At 41.5% G+C, this 16,108-nt stretch overlaps 2 protein-coding genes across 2 annotated transcripts; both read left to right on the forward strand.

The window, feature by feature from the left end:
- The first annotated feature begins 1,540 nt into the window (after positions 1 to 1,540).
- LOC137288104 (uncharacterized) lies at positions 1,541 to 3,562 on the forward strand. The gene has a single exon (XM_067820499.1). The coding sequence runs from the start codon at positions 1,948 to 1,950 to the stop codon at positions 2,818 to 2,820; it is 873 nt and encodes a 290-aa protein (XP_067676600.1). The 5' UTR covers positions 1,541 to 1,947; the 3' UTR covers positions 2,821 to 3,562.
- Positions 3,563 to 4,805: 1,243 nt separating this feature from the next.
- On the forward strand, positions 4,806 to 9,811 carry LOC137286374 (uncharacterized). The gene is made up of 5 exons (XM_067818190.1): positions 4,806 to 4,913; positions 5,469 to 6,767; positions 7,146 to 7,336; positions 8,894 to 9,291; positions 9,534 to 9,811. The coding sequence occupies exons 1-5, from the start codon at positions 4,847 to 4,849 to the stop codon at positions 9,724 to 9,726; spliced, it is 2,148 nt and encodes a 715-aa protein (XP_067674291.1). The 5' UTR covers positions 4,806 to 4,846; the 3' UTR covers positions 9,727 to 9,811.
- The last annotated feature ends 6,297 nt before the right edge of the window (positions 9,812 to 16,108 follow it).

Consider the following 16,108-nt stretch of genomic DNA (forward strand, 5'->3'; position numbering starts at 1 on the left):
TAAGCATGTATACAGCACCATTCTTGTGTTTGGCTCCATTCTTCATATCAACAACCCACTCAAAACGGGGCCATTTCACTAAATCCAATTGTTATATGAAAGATTTGAATTTTAATAGTGTTTGAATATGCAATGTTAGATCTGAGATAACCTGTGCAGATTCTGTTCCAAATTTTGATTCTTGGTGGCATGGCATTGGAGAAACCAGTTCCATAACTCTTGTGAGAATTGTAAGTGCACTAGTTTAGTTACCATGCACAAGTTTTTCTGGGCCTCCCTAGTTACCATGCACTAGTTTATCTGGGTCTCCCTTGTTACCATGCACTAATTTGTCTGGGTCTTCTTTGTTACGAAATTGATTTGGAGTTGAAATGTTGCTGAGGCCTGTCTGTGGCTCTGACTTCAATCTTATATCCTTTTATTATATTGTATGACACTACAATATGTCTGACAGCATATATAAATGTTCACACTGGCGAGCACTCGTTTGAGAGTGCCGTGTGGACGTCAAAAGTGTAAATACCACTGACTACAGACTTAACGACGAACACTCCGTTTTCTTTGGATCTTTTTCCGAACTTATTCTTTGCGATTGGATCTACTTCAACATCTCAAGATCTAAAAAAAACTAATATTCAAAGTACTATTGACAGGAAACAAATCACATTTTGAGGTTTAAAAACCCTTATCGAAAGTCAGTGCTTTGAGTGCTCTGTGTCGACAGGTTCATAAATCAAACAACGAATCGTTTCATGTTTGAAAACGCCTTTTTACCTGATATTACGTTTCGCAGACATATCAAAACCAACCCAACAACTCTATACTGTTGTTATCACCAACCAGCACTGAGTTTGCCTATATTTAGGTCATGTATAGATATTTTAATTCTTCTTTCTCATTACCGTCCGACATAAAATACTAAGATTTCTTACAATATGTTTACACAAGAGGAAACGCCACTTTGACTCTCAGGATATGCATGAATCTTCCGGAGGAAAGGTGTAAATTACCACAGAAATCGTTGGATTGTGGTCATCAAATAAAATTAAATGTAAAAATGAAACCCGTCCACCCGAGCAATGTTTTTCTTCTCAAAAAGTGACGAGAAACAAGACTATTTTTACATTGCCTTACAAACTCTATCGTAACTAGAACCTTTCATTTCACGGAGGTGGGGATTATGTTTCAAGTAAAGTACGTTGACAAAGGATTTAGTGACTAAGTACAGTTAAGGAGAACCAAATACTCCAGAAAAAATACAGGCATTATATTGCCTTATTGTACTCGTACTTAACGCGACTGTTTGCTGTTATCTTTATGCCATGCTTTGAGAAAGTGACCTGACTAATCGCACCCTAAACAATATGACACATGGCGAACAAGAATACAAGAAACTTAAAACCTTTGAGAAATTCCCGCGCTGATTCTATTTTCGCCCCCAGCTATTCAAACCCAGCGTTCGCCAATTATCAGAAGAACGAATCTTCAACATACGGTTCTATTGGACCTGTTTGACTGCCTGGTATGAGAGCGCAAAACATGTTATGTATACGGACCCGTAGGTACTATTTCAGAATTATTAAAGGTGTATGGAGAAAACCATTGTAACCTGTGTAGTGGACAAGACCGTTAAGATACGTTGTTCAGGGCACAGGATCCAGTGTTCATCGTGTTCAAATGGAGCATTTTTCTGCTTGTGATTGGGTTTCTTCTGACTACTTTTGACATTCAGGTCAATATACAGTCAAGGAACGCAGTTGTGCTTCTGGTGTGGATTTCGTCTAAACACTATCGACTATCAGCTCGTAAATACAAATCCAGTCTACTATTTCGAGACGTAATGCCTGTTTTCCAGGCACTTAGTGCCTGATGTATGAAGAGACTCTGTGCAGCTGCCGTGGCACTGTGTAATTAGTTCATTAAGGGAGCAACTGTATCTGAGACGCAATGGACGATCTGTCGTACAAGCTCCAAGTGTTTCACACTGTTAACGAATTTAAAGCTCATCGTTTGAACAGGACTGAACAGTGCAAACTTGAATCTGCTCGGAGTCTGATCCGGAGGGAGGAGACACTCTTTGAGAAAGACTTTCAGCTCCGAGTTCAGAAGCTGAAAGCTCGACAGCAAGAGATGAAGAGAGACGTGGATGTAGGTAGTGGTGATGAAAGAAAGATAAAAACTCTACCCGAGTCATCGGAATCTTCATCAGTTCGAGTCTATAAATCTGCACGCCTACCCAAAAGTGACGAATGTTTCCTGTGTGATCAGATTTCCAAAATAGTTGTGAAGTACGAGGCGGATAACTGTGGGAAGATAAACACAGGAAGTGTTTCCAAGACATCGAATCCGCGCCACTCTGACAGCCATGTAAGACAGTTTCTGGAGTCAATAGAAACAACAGTGATGCCCTTGAAACGGGACTATGCCCCTGGGAGCTCTGGGAGTTTTATCGATGTTGGAAGATATAAGGCTGATAAAGAGGCAGAAGTGAACCCGTCATTGAAGAGGCTGATCAGGGAATCCACACAAATGCTGCCACCAGACGACATGGGTCACGTGTGTACGACCTTGACCTCAGCGAAACGTCGGCGAACGTTTCCAGCAAAGATTGACATTCAAAGGAAGGTGGGTGAATTTGTGCAATCACAGGAAATTTACAATAGAGCGAATCCTGTAAGTGAAGACATCATGGTCCAGTGCGAGGCGTTTCGTCTCCAAAGCGGCAACAGAGTTCCCCAAACCCCACAGCAGTTTGTCAGTAGGCGGGAAGCCATGATGTCTGAAGTATTAGAGAAACTCGGACTGACAAGAGCAAACTGACTATCACATGGCCCCTTTTCCATGTAAATTGGAAATGAATTACCGAAAATGTTGCCAACTAATGATGGGTGTATCAGTTAAGGTTTGGTGTAAGACAATCTGCATGTTCTGAACGCTGAATGCTTAGTATATGTGACTCGTGAAGGTCCCCGGGTAGATAGGCCTTCAGCATAAAAGGCGACTATGCTTATCGTAAGAGGCGACTAACAGGATCGGGTGGCCAGGCTCGCTGACTTGGTTGACACATGTCATCGGTTCCCAATTGCGCAGATCGATGCTCATGTTGTTGATCACAGGACTGTCTGGTCCAGACTCGATTATTTACAGATCGCCGCCATATAGCTGGAATATTGCAGGGTGCGGCGTAAAACTAAACGCACTCACTCACTTAGTATATACAATGTTCCATACATACGACCCGTGAAGATCCGGGTTATAATTGGTCTTTAGTAACACATGTCCCGGTTCCCAATTGCATAGATCGATGCTCATGCTGTTGACCACTGGATTGTCCGGTGCAGACTTTATTTTTAAGATCGCCGACATACAGCCTGAATATTGCTAAGTACTAAATTCTCTCACCCACTCACTCCATGCACACCTTAGGAGAGTGTGTTCTGTACATGTCCCTTGATTTAGTAAAATAGATTCTTTGTTAGCGAGTCAGTAAAACAGTTTGAAGTTTCATTTTGCGTGTCTGTAAAGTTGATACACTTAATGAAATAAAATGCCTGGTTATTGACAGAATGTTATTACATTTTTTGTTCGAAATGACAAGATCACAGAAACATTTATTTAAATTACTTTCTTGTTTTCCTAGACTATGGTGTAATAATGTATGCCTTAATGTGCGTAACATTCGTAACATCTTCCCGTACTTCTCGTCTAGCACACTGATTGGTTAAACGTTCATTTCTCCCTCATCGGAACGGTTCTTTCAGAACCGTCGTAAGTAAGTCTTTACTCTCAGGATCAACCTGGCAGGAGGTGTAGCCAGGTACGAAAGCAGCTCTGCAAATGAGTGAGGTGTTCGGTAAAGTGAAAGAACAATGAAGACTATGCAAACGTGGAGACACGCGTACACCCATGACAACGGCATTTCTGTAGTTTCCTGTTTTATATCCGGGCTGCTGTGATGTACCTTGAACATTGTCTTTTAGGTAGAACACTACTCACCCAATGTACGTAGAACACCATTCACCCAGTTTCACACCATGATATTGTGAAGCTGTTCCCTATGAGAGTGGTTGGGAAGGCGCCTTTGATGCTGCTTTGCTGACAAAAAGACTGATAGACATGGGAATGAAAAGGGCTTCAGTGTCACATGGTATTCTGGTGACCTCTGAATTTGACACTGAAATGCCAGCTAGCTGTGGCTTCTGGTTGCGGTTGACATATTAGGTTGTCATTTTCACTGATGCATCTCCAACCTAGCCGTGGTTTGGCCGTTCTGAGCATGATTGAATGCTGATGTGAAGGCATAAGTCCACTGTATAGTATCTTGACACAACAGGGCAGCCCTAGCATCATCTTCTGGGGCGATGAGTGGAGCACGGCGTGGAACTACTCTTGCAAGGACTTTGTCCACCACGATAAAGGAATAGAATGTGTCGTGTGTCGTGTGTCGTGTTCCTCGCCAAGTTCTTCTAATTTTGCTCATCCCTCACTTATGAGTGAAATGCAGGCAGTACAGACCTGTTGAAAAGTAGTGCACTTAGATTTAAGTATATTGTAAGCGCTGTCACCACGTCAGTATGGCCACAACAATCAGAGACGACAACACGGCCTCTTGGTAAACGGTGGTTTTACTTGACACCGGAAGCTCCGCAAATCCGCAAATCTCCTCTTTTCAAGAACTTTTGTGTTCTCGTTTATGCTGCATTGTAAATGAATATACTTCTTTTTGACTTAATTTAAGATAACTTATCATATATTTAGAATGTAGGTCAGGTAGCACAGATTAAAAGAGTAATCAAAAAATATTCCACTTGCTGTGTTCTCAACAGTGATCGAGGACGAAGGCAGTATGGCAGCTTTGATGAATGTACTCAAGTTGGTTTGCATTTTATATTCCTCTAATCAGCTGTGCGGAGGTAGGTGTGTAGTTCGGGTACCATAGCTATTAGATATTGCAATAACAATATGCATTGTGTACAATATAAGTTATACAATATATAATTGTAAATTCTATCATTGAAACCTGTTCGAGTTGAATTTTAGAAGTCAGAAGCTTGATTCTTAATGGAGTGTTTGAATCTCAGTGCGCTTTGTTGTAAATAGTTGATTTAAAGAATGCTGTAATAACGACAACTTGATACAAAGTATCAACTCCGCTACAAGCGTCGAATTGCCACCGAACTTACGCTTATCAACGAAGAAGCTACGTGTAAGTGCCACTCCTTCAGAGATTACATGTATTCAGATACAGAAATATGATGGGCATTTCAAGGATGTTTTAGCATTTAAACAAATGCAAATGTATGCAGTTACACCTGCATCTATCTGCCCTGGCTCCGTGTGGCTATGCACGCATCGTCAACAGAGTTTGAGATAAGCGAGATGTACGATGAACTATATTTGCAAAAAATAGTGACACTTTAACAAATGACATTTTTTTCTACGAAGACTTCATTTATATTGCGTTACAGCTCTCAGAGATACTAAAGGAAGAACATTTTCCCTTGCTTTCTTTGCGGATTTCACCTATGCTCCCACGACTGAATTGCGAAACATTCTGTACTTCTCATCCCCGCTTGATGGTATTTGTACTGTCAGCTACAATGACGGCACAAGACGTCAGGCCAGGGTCAATCTTGTCGCCAACGATGTAGTTAAACTGGCCTTACCTGACGCAACACAACTCCTAACTGAAACAAGGATAGAACCTAAGGCCATTTACGTGAACTGTTCCGCCGAAATAGCTCTTTATGGACACAATAAATTCCAAGCTGTTAGTGTGGATTCATCAGACTCATTCACTGCTCTTCCTGATGAAACCTTGTCGACGGATTATTTTGTTGCAAGTGTCGAGAAGACTGCAAATCTTGGCGTTGTAGCCACCCAAGATAACACTCACATTTCCGTGACCCTTAATGCAACATGTCAGTATGTATTTAACAGTTTCACGTACAAAGATGGAGACACTGTTAATGTCACACTGGGATATGGCGACGTCTTTCAGATAGGCTTAGCATCATATTCGTCCAATGATAAGTGCGACTTAGGGGGAACCCGAATCCATTCTAATTATGAAGTCGCAGTGTTTTCAGGGGCTTTGTTTCTTAACTCCCCTTCCATTGATGACCATATTTATGCAGAGCATCTGGTAATTCAAGTTCCCCCAGAGAGCGCATTCTCAAAGACTCACATTATTCCCCAAGTAAGGGCGAGTGACCTCTGGGCAATGGTGTTTCGTGTACTGGCAAAGAACGACAATACAATGGTGGATATAACAAAGGAAGAAGTAAATGGAAGCAAGGTGACATGGTCAACATCACTGAATACCGCCGAGTTTAAAGAATTCAATTCCCTGTCGAGTGCCAACTTCATCATACAAAGCTCTCAACCAGTAATGTGTACAGAGCGTATTTACTTCAAAAGTGATGGAGGCACATCGTTGTTTGTGCCAGGAACGGTTCTTTATGACAACAACTGCATTGTCAAGAGTTTGGATTTGGATGGGGTGAGCAAAGAGGGTCCAATGATTACCATTGTATCTGAGATGTCATCATTCATGGATGTTCGTGTGAATGGAAAACATCGGGATGACATACAGTGGACTAATCTCACAGCGGTACCGTACACTGTCGGGGAACTACAGATACAGCCTCGAACACCATACGTTGTCAACAGTTCGTCGCCGATCCTGGTAAGGCTTCACGAAACAATGGGCCGGCAGTCATACAACTACAATGCAGGATACCGTGTTCCGTCACAAGTGGAAACATGTAAGTCACTATACATAAATAGTAATTAAGAACATGTAGGATATTGTATTGCACACAACATTAATGATGTTGAGGTAAACACTTTCGAGTATGTTGTTCAAAGACCAGAGTTTGTAAATAAGAGGCGGGTGGTTTGAACTGTTCTCTGACAAGAAATGTCTGCTCAGTGGACTCTGAGTCTTCCAAACATCACACAAAGGTCTGGAATTGATCCGGTTTCATCTCAAGAAAATAGTAAGTAGACAGCATGAAAGGACTGTTTATTATATATCAAAGTGCCTCAAAAAGGCCTGTTCTGTTCAAACAATCTTTGAATCCATAATTTGTTCTTTCATAGTTGTTATCAGTAACGAATGGAAGTGTGAACTCTTGTTTCAGTGGATGGTGCTGTCAACCTCAAATGTCTACCAGGCGGCTGGGTCATTACCATGGACTTCTCTAAATCAGACGTCGACATCAGTCTCCTCCTTCAACACATCTACATGACAAAGGACACGTGTGTCGGAACGGTGCAAGGACAGAAGCTCATATTTAACATGTCCTACAACGATTGCCACACACAATCAAGTGTACGTATCAGACTACAAAGTAAACTGGATCTACAGGCAAGTAAGATTAAATTGCTGATATGATGGCGTCTTTGATTCTAAAAAGATGAACCATTCTTCAACCATTGCAACTGCTATACTTCGATCGTACTTCTGTCCAAATAACTCATTAGAAGTTAATACATTTTCACAACATTTAACTGCTTTTCTGATGTTAAGGAGATGACGTTCTGGGCATTATGTCGTATCACAGTCCCCGAAAAAAACAGGTGCATAAAACATGTTAGTGAAACCAGGGAAAATGGTAATGACAAACAAGTGTGGCATTCTTGAACCCGAGCTCTCATTTAAAGGTTTCTGACATGGCCAAGGCTGGCAGCTCTTTGCAATATTGCTGTACCTTAGACATGGTTACTCATGTCCCAGTATTTGAGAAGGGACTGACTGGTGCGTCACCCTCTTGGGCACCTTTTCCGTGAGCCCCTTACAACCGTAGCCCTGACCACCTTCTGTTTGTCTCTGACTGTTTGAGGAAGACATCAGCGTTCATTCCAATGTCAAGCGTAGTGACAAGGAGTGGCCAGCGTTGTGTACGTGGAAAGATGAATCGGACTGATTCGAACAGATCATGCATAAATGCCACGGGTAACACACACTTCGACATATTATCATTGATCCTTTGAGTTATGTACTTGTCGATTCTAATTTTCTTATATTCCAGGGGCGGTGGGGTAGTCTAGTGGTTAAAGCGTTCGCTCGTCACGCCGACGACCCGGGTTCGATTCCCCCACATGGGTACAATGTGTGAGGCCCATTTTCTGGTGTCCCCCGCCGTGATATCGCTGGAATATTGCTAAAAGCGGCGTAAAACCAAACTCACACACACACACACACTTATATTCCAATGTCACGACACCCCTCTGTCAAACACTTCTGTCGTATCACTGACCAGCATGGCCAGCGGAAAATGACCCGAAGACAGCTGATTGTGAAAACAAGAAAGAATGTTCATTGTCAAGAAAACTCAAGAAGTTCGAATGCACGTTGAACGTCTTTTATTTATGTTGGTCCTTCGGTTTCACAAATTGGAAGGCTTACATGCAGTCATGACATTTAGCTTATCTGCACGTAATGTATTAAACAACTATTGCAACATTTATACCAGAATGTTTGTAAAGGAGTAATGCGTGGACACATGCCAGATCACGTTTGTGGTGGACACTTAAATCCTCTTCTATGAATGACGTTTCCCTTCTCGTCTGTCCAGAGCCCCGTTTCATGAACAGGTAATTTAGCTACAACGTCCCTAAGTGTATGTTAAGATTGTTTGTGCAATGAGGACCAGCTATTCTTATGGGTCACCATTCAAATGTGCATTCGAAAACGTGGCAGTTCCTTTTCTTCGTCTCTCATATGACAAGACACATGTCATAGAGCCCTGTTTCGTATTCGTAACTGTGGTACATTCCGACAGTTATGCCGTTACCATTGCTTTGTTAAATGGACCCCAGGCCCATCTAAATTATGTATTCGAAAATGGAACGATGTTCATGTTACCTTTATTCCTATATTATTCAGGTCTCCAAAGGCATGGTTACCTTCAAGAACACGTTGATGTATGTACTACCGGTAACTGATCATTTGGTTCGAGATGTCATCTGGATTCATGATGTTAGCTGCTCTGAACCCGTGGATGGGACGGACTCTGTTCACCTTTACCCAAATTTCAACACAACTGTACATGGCTCAACATCCGGACAGGTGCAAGGTTCCAGCGTCCATATATCCTTATATCAAGATGCGTCATATATGCATCTTTTAAACGGCAACCTGATACAGGCTGAGCTTGGAAAACCTGTGTATGTTCAAGTTGCCTCACCAGGAACCCCCAACACAATAATGGTTTTACGATCATGTGATGCCCACCTTGACAGTGTTCCCGGGAAACAAGCATCTTATCCTCTCATTACAGATGGGTGAGTGAGATGGTGTAGAATCTAAAGAAAAACATTTTGTCATGTGTCCTCATTTACACGTCTATTACCGCCACCTTCCACTGGTTTTCTACTATTCATCTTTTTATCTTCTGAAATCAAGGTCACATTGTTTACTTTTTAAAAGTATTAAGACGAAAACATGAATCCAGTAATTACAAGAAACATGTAGGTTGTTTTGATTCCCACTGTCAGTCACTGTCACTGTCTGGTTTTATTTCCAGGTGTGCTGTGGATACTCGCACTCAGATCCTCGTGACGCGAAACACCGTGACCAGGTTTAAGTTTGACATGTTTGATCTTCCCAATGAATACGACGGCATCTACATCACTTGTCACGTGACTTTCTGTGACCAAATGGACTTCTCCGACAAGTGTCAACAGCAGTGTCACTCAGATCCAAACATAATTGGCTAATATCTGTAATGCAAACCAAGAGTGCTGATGATTCATGACACAGATGTAAAACGGATCCTTTTGATTGATGGAAAGGTCATCTGTCTTTGGGTTTTTTTCTTATTTCTCTTCAAAAAGCATAAACTCAACAACCTCATGAACAATTCAGCACATTGGTGACACAATTATGATATATACACTGATATATACTAGTACTCAAAGAAACAAATAAGGTAACACAGGAAAGCACAAGTCTTCCTTATTCGACTTTCAGACATGTTCCAGCTGAACCCGCTCGAGTAACAGTTAAGCGTCTTCCAAGACGGTCGCAATGATATACTAGAGGGTCCACTCAGAAACAAAACGGAGGTACAATAATGCGAAATTCAGTAGTGTTAAACTGGAATTAGAATAGGATTGGATAAGATCCCCAAAACTGCATATGCCTGCAGACACATCTAAAGAAAGTCAGCACGAGACCGACCGTTACTGGTCGTCTCGTTATTATGATTTCAAAACTTCTTAAAGTCCAATTCTAATTGGTTGAAACCCGTCTGAAGGAATTTCTATCTACATTTGATATCCTGTATTTTCACATCGTAAATTTTGGTACTTTACGGAAATATTCAGAGACGTGAATGTCACGTCACAAACAAATACACAATTTTCGTTAACATAAATCTGGATAATATGTTCTTCACCGAAAGTAAATGTTTAATTAACTTTAATCAATCTTTAGGTTTTTCGATATAAAAGATGTGAAGTCTTTGCAGTTTGCTATTGTTCCATTTTTCACGCCATCATCTCTCAGACGTAGCACAGTTTTCCAAGTGTACAGTCACCTTGTCGAAACCGTTTCAATGTGAGATCAGTAGGTTCGTGCAGTCTTCGGTCATGTGACCACTGACCACTGTTATTAGGAATTTTCTTGTTTCATGTGAGTTTCTTGCCATGGATTCACCCAATCCATAATGAATAATAATGTCTCTCAACAGAAGATCAATCTCTCTGTACTCCGCTCCCATCTGTTTACTTCTGTATTACAAACAATTAGCATTGGATCCTTCGAGGTAAAATTCGAAAAAAAGTTTTGTTCATAAATACTAAAACACAACCTCAGTTGTTGAAGTTCCACAACTTCATTATCACTTTAATACGTTGCTGATGCTAGTGCGTGCGAGGAAAAACGCTGTACATTTTAGTTGATAACATATTACTTAGATTATTCAGAGGTCTGAGAATCAATTACAAGCAAGCAAATACCCTGGCGATATTGTGATACGACTTATCCTCGGTGCAGTTCTACCTGGTCACTGTACTGAGTCATACTGAGCAAGAACAAAAACTTTACAACTTATCCAATACACGTTAATCAAGCTTCTTTTGTCTAGATTCACATACTGACCGGCTTTATATTGTTAGCTCCCTGACAACACATAAATACCCCATAAATACCCCATTCAGACACACTGCTCCTGAGTCGACCAGTTCATATTGCAAGCGTCCTCGTGCTTTAACTATAATAGTGCAGGGCGAAAGTGTGCTTTATTACATTATACATGGTGGTAGAACGAACTGTATTAATTCTAAGATGCTTCGGCGAAAGATCAAAGGCGCCGACAATACTTTATCAGACGATAATGTGCACTTTTTGCATTAGTCACAATGTGTTGACGTCGCCGCGCCATTTCAGTCTGCCCCCTCGTAATCGAACTTTTTTGCATTACGTCACAATGTAAGCGACGTCACGATGGATGTCAGTTGCCATCGCCTCGTACAGCCTTCCACAGTAAACTGCTCCGTCGCGTCCCGTTTCTTGGTTTGCAGTTGCACCACACAGCCGACATCACTGTGGAAACATTACGTTTATGTTTTCCGACGGATAAAATGTCTCATAGTTCGACTCAAAATCTTACAGAGACACGGTAATGTTGGCAATGTTTACATTCCCATAATGCAATCTTGGAATGTCGCCTGACTTGTCAGCTTCCTCTGAATGTACTGATCTAAACTTTCGTTGGTAGTAGAAATGAGGCGGTCATATTGCCTTGTATTTTTTAAGAGAATCACGGATGTAATTAAAATGATCTAGAGAAGATATTTAACCCGAACATAAACCATCATCAAACTGTTCATCATTTGTTTTTTCTAATAACCTTTGTCTTAACGTAGGGGGCTGACACGTCAAAAGAACAGCGCGTCAGTTAGCCCTGTGCGAGGATTCTTAATTTAGGTCACGGACACCGTCGTTTGTTTTCTGCCATAGATTAATCGAAATTAGGCTTAGAAGTTATTGAATACGGCATCTTAGAAAAGAAATAAAGTTCGCTCTACCACCATGTATTGTGTAATAAAGCACACTTTCCCCCTGAACTATTATAACGTTAAAGCACGAGGACGCTATAATAGTTCAGGGCGAAAGTGTGCTTTATTACACTATACATGGTGGTAGAACGAACTGTATTTCTTAAATAACACAGTTATGCTTGTCATATGGAAAAGACATATTTCTGAACACTTTTCCCCAAATAGTTATTACATATAGAAGGTAAACATGAGTAGTGATCTATAGTGCGTGATGCGGCAACGCAGCACGATGGAGCGACAACACCGCAAACTCTTGAATTTGCAATGGGCAGTTTGGGACAGTTCCCGAAGAACACTTAAAAAGTAAAACACATCCACAATAATGATCCTTTTAACTTCAACAACATTATACAACCTCAGGGAAAACATGTCGGTTTGTAATCTAACGTGCCGAAGCAAAAATAGAAAGTACATATCACGAAAATAGGTGTTTGTTGGGAATCATCTCGATAATAGTCATGAAAGGTTATGGCAATGGTACAGTGATGCTTCTAAGTGATTATGAATACTTGTCTAGTGTTCAAGAGCGAAATAATTACATCTAACTTCTATAATTTCCAACATGTAGCGTACAGCGTGGCAGATTCTTAGGAATTTGTGCACATTGTTCATTGTAACATGGAATAAACACATGGCCACTTCACAAAAGCATACTGGAATTGTGTGATTGTCACAGAGATTCTTGAAGTAAGACTTAAAGCAATTGCTGTTGGATCCAGGTGACATCTGGTTGTAGGCCTGAACTGCCTTCAAGCTACAATAACGCATAGTCAGCCATGCTCTGCACCGTTAGCATCTGGCAACTTGTGGACATTTTACACCTAACGACCCCCTCTGATGTCACAATTACATACTTTCCATTAAAGTGTGTACATTATTCAAGGTATGATTACTTACGTTTGTAGGAAGTTGTACATTATAAGTTGTATACGTCTCTCTAGGGTAAATACGGTCTGATGTACGCCTTTGTAGCTAGCGGTGTTGCCCGAGCTGGCAGGCGAGTGATGCGGGTAGCCCTACTGCATGTGTTATATTATGACATCATACCATTGTTAGCGATAAAGCTTCTCAGCACAGAGTTTGAGGTTACCGTTGCAGCGGATAAGAATTTTTCCACTTGTCACCCTCCAGGGAGGGGTGACACGGGAACTTGTTAATGCGTCCTTGACCATAAAATTAAAGTATTTAGCATGAAGGAAAGATAAAAGTTACTCTATTCACATGTCGTGTCAATAAACCTGTTTGTTTTATAAATAACAAAGTACACGCCACTTTAATTGAACGGCACATGTGTCCATGAACCTTGGTCACATGGTCATGATTGTATGTTAACGAATGCTTCGATTCATGCCTGAATAGCACTATTTGGAAGTACAATATTCAACCTGGCCATAGATCGCCAACTACTGAAGGTATATCACCATACTAGGGACGATTGGGATTTATAGTGCTTTTGCCTCCTGCAGGGACCAGTTCAGTTTTGAGAAGTGCTTCTCGCGTAGTAAGAGGTCTTTCATTGTCCACCATGCATGCAGCTGTGTAGGAGGTTACACAAGTAAGAATGAGTTGACGTTCCTGCTTCATGACGTCAGCGGCTAAAAGCATCCCAGTGGCTTCTGGAGGGTCACTGGTTGACTGGACATGAAGGTGGTGTGGTAACATCGCAACTGACGAACAGGAATAGCAGCTACCAGTCACGTGGTCCACAGCTTTGTCCGTGTCTAGTGCATAGAGGCAACGATGCATTATTTGTTTCAGTTGATGACAATAGGGGTGATCGAGCTGGATGTGGATGTCCTTAAGGAGAAATTCTAATACATTTCGTGGCACTATGATGCAGTCTCTGGTAAGTGCAAGAGGTTTGTAACGACGTACAAGAAGAAGACCATGTTTGGCTATTGTTACAACGTTGAGTTAGTGCTAGTGGGGCGATGAGTGAAGCACAGTGTAGAACTACCCTTGCGAGTACTTTGTACATTCTGATAAAGGAACGTAATCCACTCACCTTGGTTGGACGAGCGCAGGAGTGGGTGGCTACTATGTGTGGTATGACTTCGATGGTGCCATTTTGGACAAGTTTTGCAAAAAGACCCTTCACTAACATGACGCCTAGGGAACGACAGTCTCAGAGCTAGGAATACCCGTCGCGCTCCTAGTGTAAGCTTTGACTCCTTTGAAGGGAGAGGAAACTACAGTCGCCAAGTATGACCTGATGTTTGGCTGGATGTATAGTTATGTCGTCCATGTCGTACCTGCGAGAATATCAACAGCAAATCCTCCACTACAAAACCTTCAAACTGCAATTCTCTACCATCTCGAATAACTGAGAAGTGTGTTCAACCAAAGACTTTCAGTGAGGAGATGCAATCTGTATGGCGTGCTGTCTGATATATAGTCTGCATCTTGACTCTTCGGTACGTCACAGTTTTCAAGATGAATCAGATTGCCTGTGACACCACAACCAATAGTTATGCTGGCCACCATAGAATGCAGTCATCAAGGAGAACATCCGACCTGCATCCGCATTACAGCAGGTGTGGTGTGGGCCGATGGCATGATCTGGGCTTGAGAGGAGATGATTGTTGGTGAGTCGACCTTGAGTCGAACCGGGAAGCCACGGACCTCATGACTTTCACTTCCTCTGGGAAGGGAAGCTCATCTAACAGGAATGTTAATGCCTGTGAAATCTTCGGTTTCTAGGCTGCTTGGCATCTAGACATGAAATCCTTACCGTACCTCTGTTTGACAAGACGTGATTGCACAATAACTAGCAATATATATTTAAGGAAACCATGACTACAGAACACATGATAAAAGTATCAACTCAGCTACAAGCGTCGAATTGCTACCAAACAGCTTGAAATTTACATATCCGATTATGACGTCATGCTTATGGGGATCATACACAATAATAGGGACGAGCTGTCAACTTATGCTTGTTGACGAAGAAGCTCCATGTAAGTGCCACTAATTCTGAGTTTGCCATGTAATTAGGTACAGAAATATGATGTTTCAGCATTTAAGTAAATGTACACTTATACCTCTGTTTGACAAGACATGGCAATTCTTTGTGGATGAGTTGAAGTCAGGTAAGAACAATGAAGCTTTCCTGGGATGAAGAAATTTTCCTGGGATGAAGACATTGTGGAGGGTGATTCTTCCATTACGAACCAGAAACTCGTCCTCAGCAAAGGCATTTAATCTCGGAAACAGTTCGATTTAATGTCAGACAGTTCCTTTAAGCGGTCACCAGTGGACAGAGATGAAACCATAGACCATACTGCAATCTGATGATTTGTTAGATACTATCAGTTGGGGTTGAATTTTGAACAAAGGTCTGTGTGGAGGCGATTGCACAATAACTAGCAATCTACCCGAGAATGAACTCCAGCATGTTGACTTTCTACCCAGCTGTTTGTATGCGAGGAACGTTTTCCCCCATCATTATAAAATCCCTGAGACTGTCAGCTATTGTCTTCTTTACCCATACGGAACCAATGATGCGAAATGAGGCAAAGCTTGGAAAAAGAGATAATCCATACATTTGATCTTCACTCCAAATTTCAAAAGAATTCATCTTTTCGTTTTTGCTAAGGCACCACTGCCGAAGGACTCGACGTCTGTGAATCATTTTAGTAAAAGTTCAGGATGTAAATGTCAGTGTCAAATGGTAAGACGTTCTCAAGTGATCAAAAACCGAACGATAGCCGCACGTGTGTCGTGTTCCTCACCAAGCTCCTCTGATTTTGCTGATAGCTCACTTATGAGTGAAATGCAGGCAATACAGACTTGTTGCAAGATAGCGCACTTAGATGTGAGTATATATTAGCCGCTGACACCATGCCAGTATGACCAAAACAATCAGAGACGACAACACGTACGATCTCTTGGTTAACGGTGGTTTTACTTCACCCCGGAAGCTCGGTAAAATAAAAATAGAGGTTAGCAGTGTTATGCGATGCACAACTAATTACAATGATACTGGAGATACTGCAATAGTAATGGTAACCATGCCTCCAAACAGAAACTTCTGCTT

Source organism: Haliotis asinina, chromosome 6, assembly GCF_037392515.1.
Source record: "Haliotis asinina isolate JCU_RB_2024 chromosome 6, JCU_Hal_asi_v2, whole genome shotgun sequence".
Taxonomy (NCBI): domain Eukaryota; kingdom Metazoa; phylum Mollusca; class Gastropoda; order Lepetellida; family Haliotidae; genus Haliotis; species Haliotis asinina.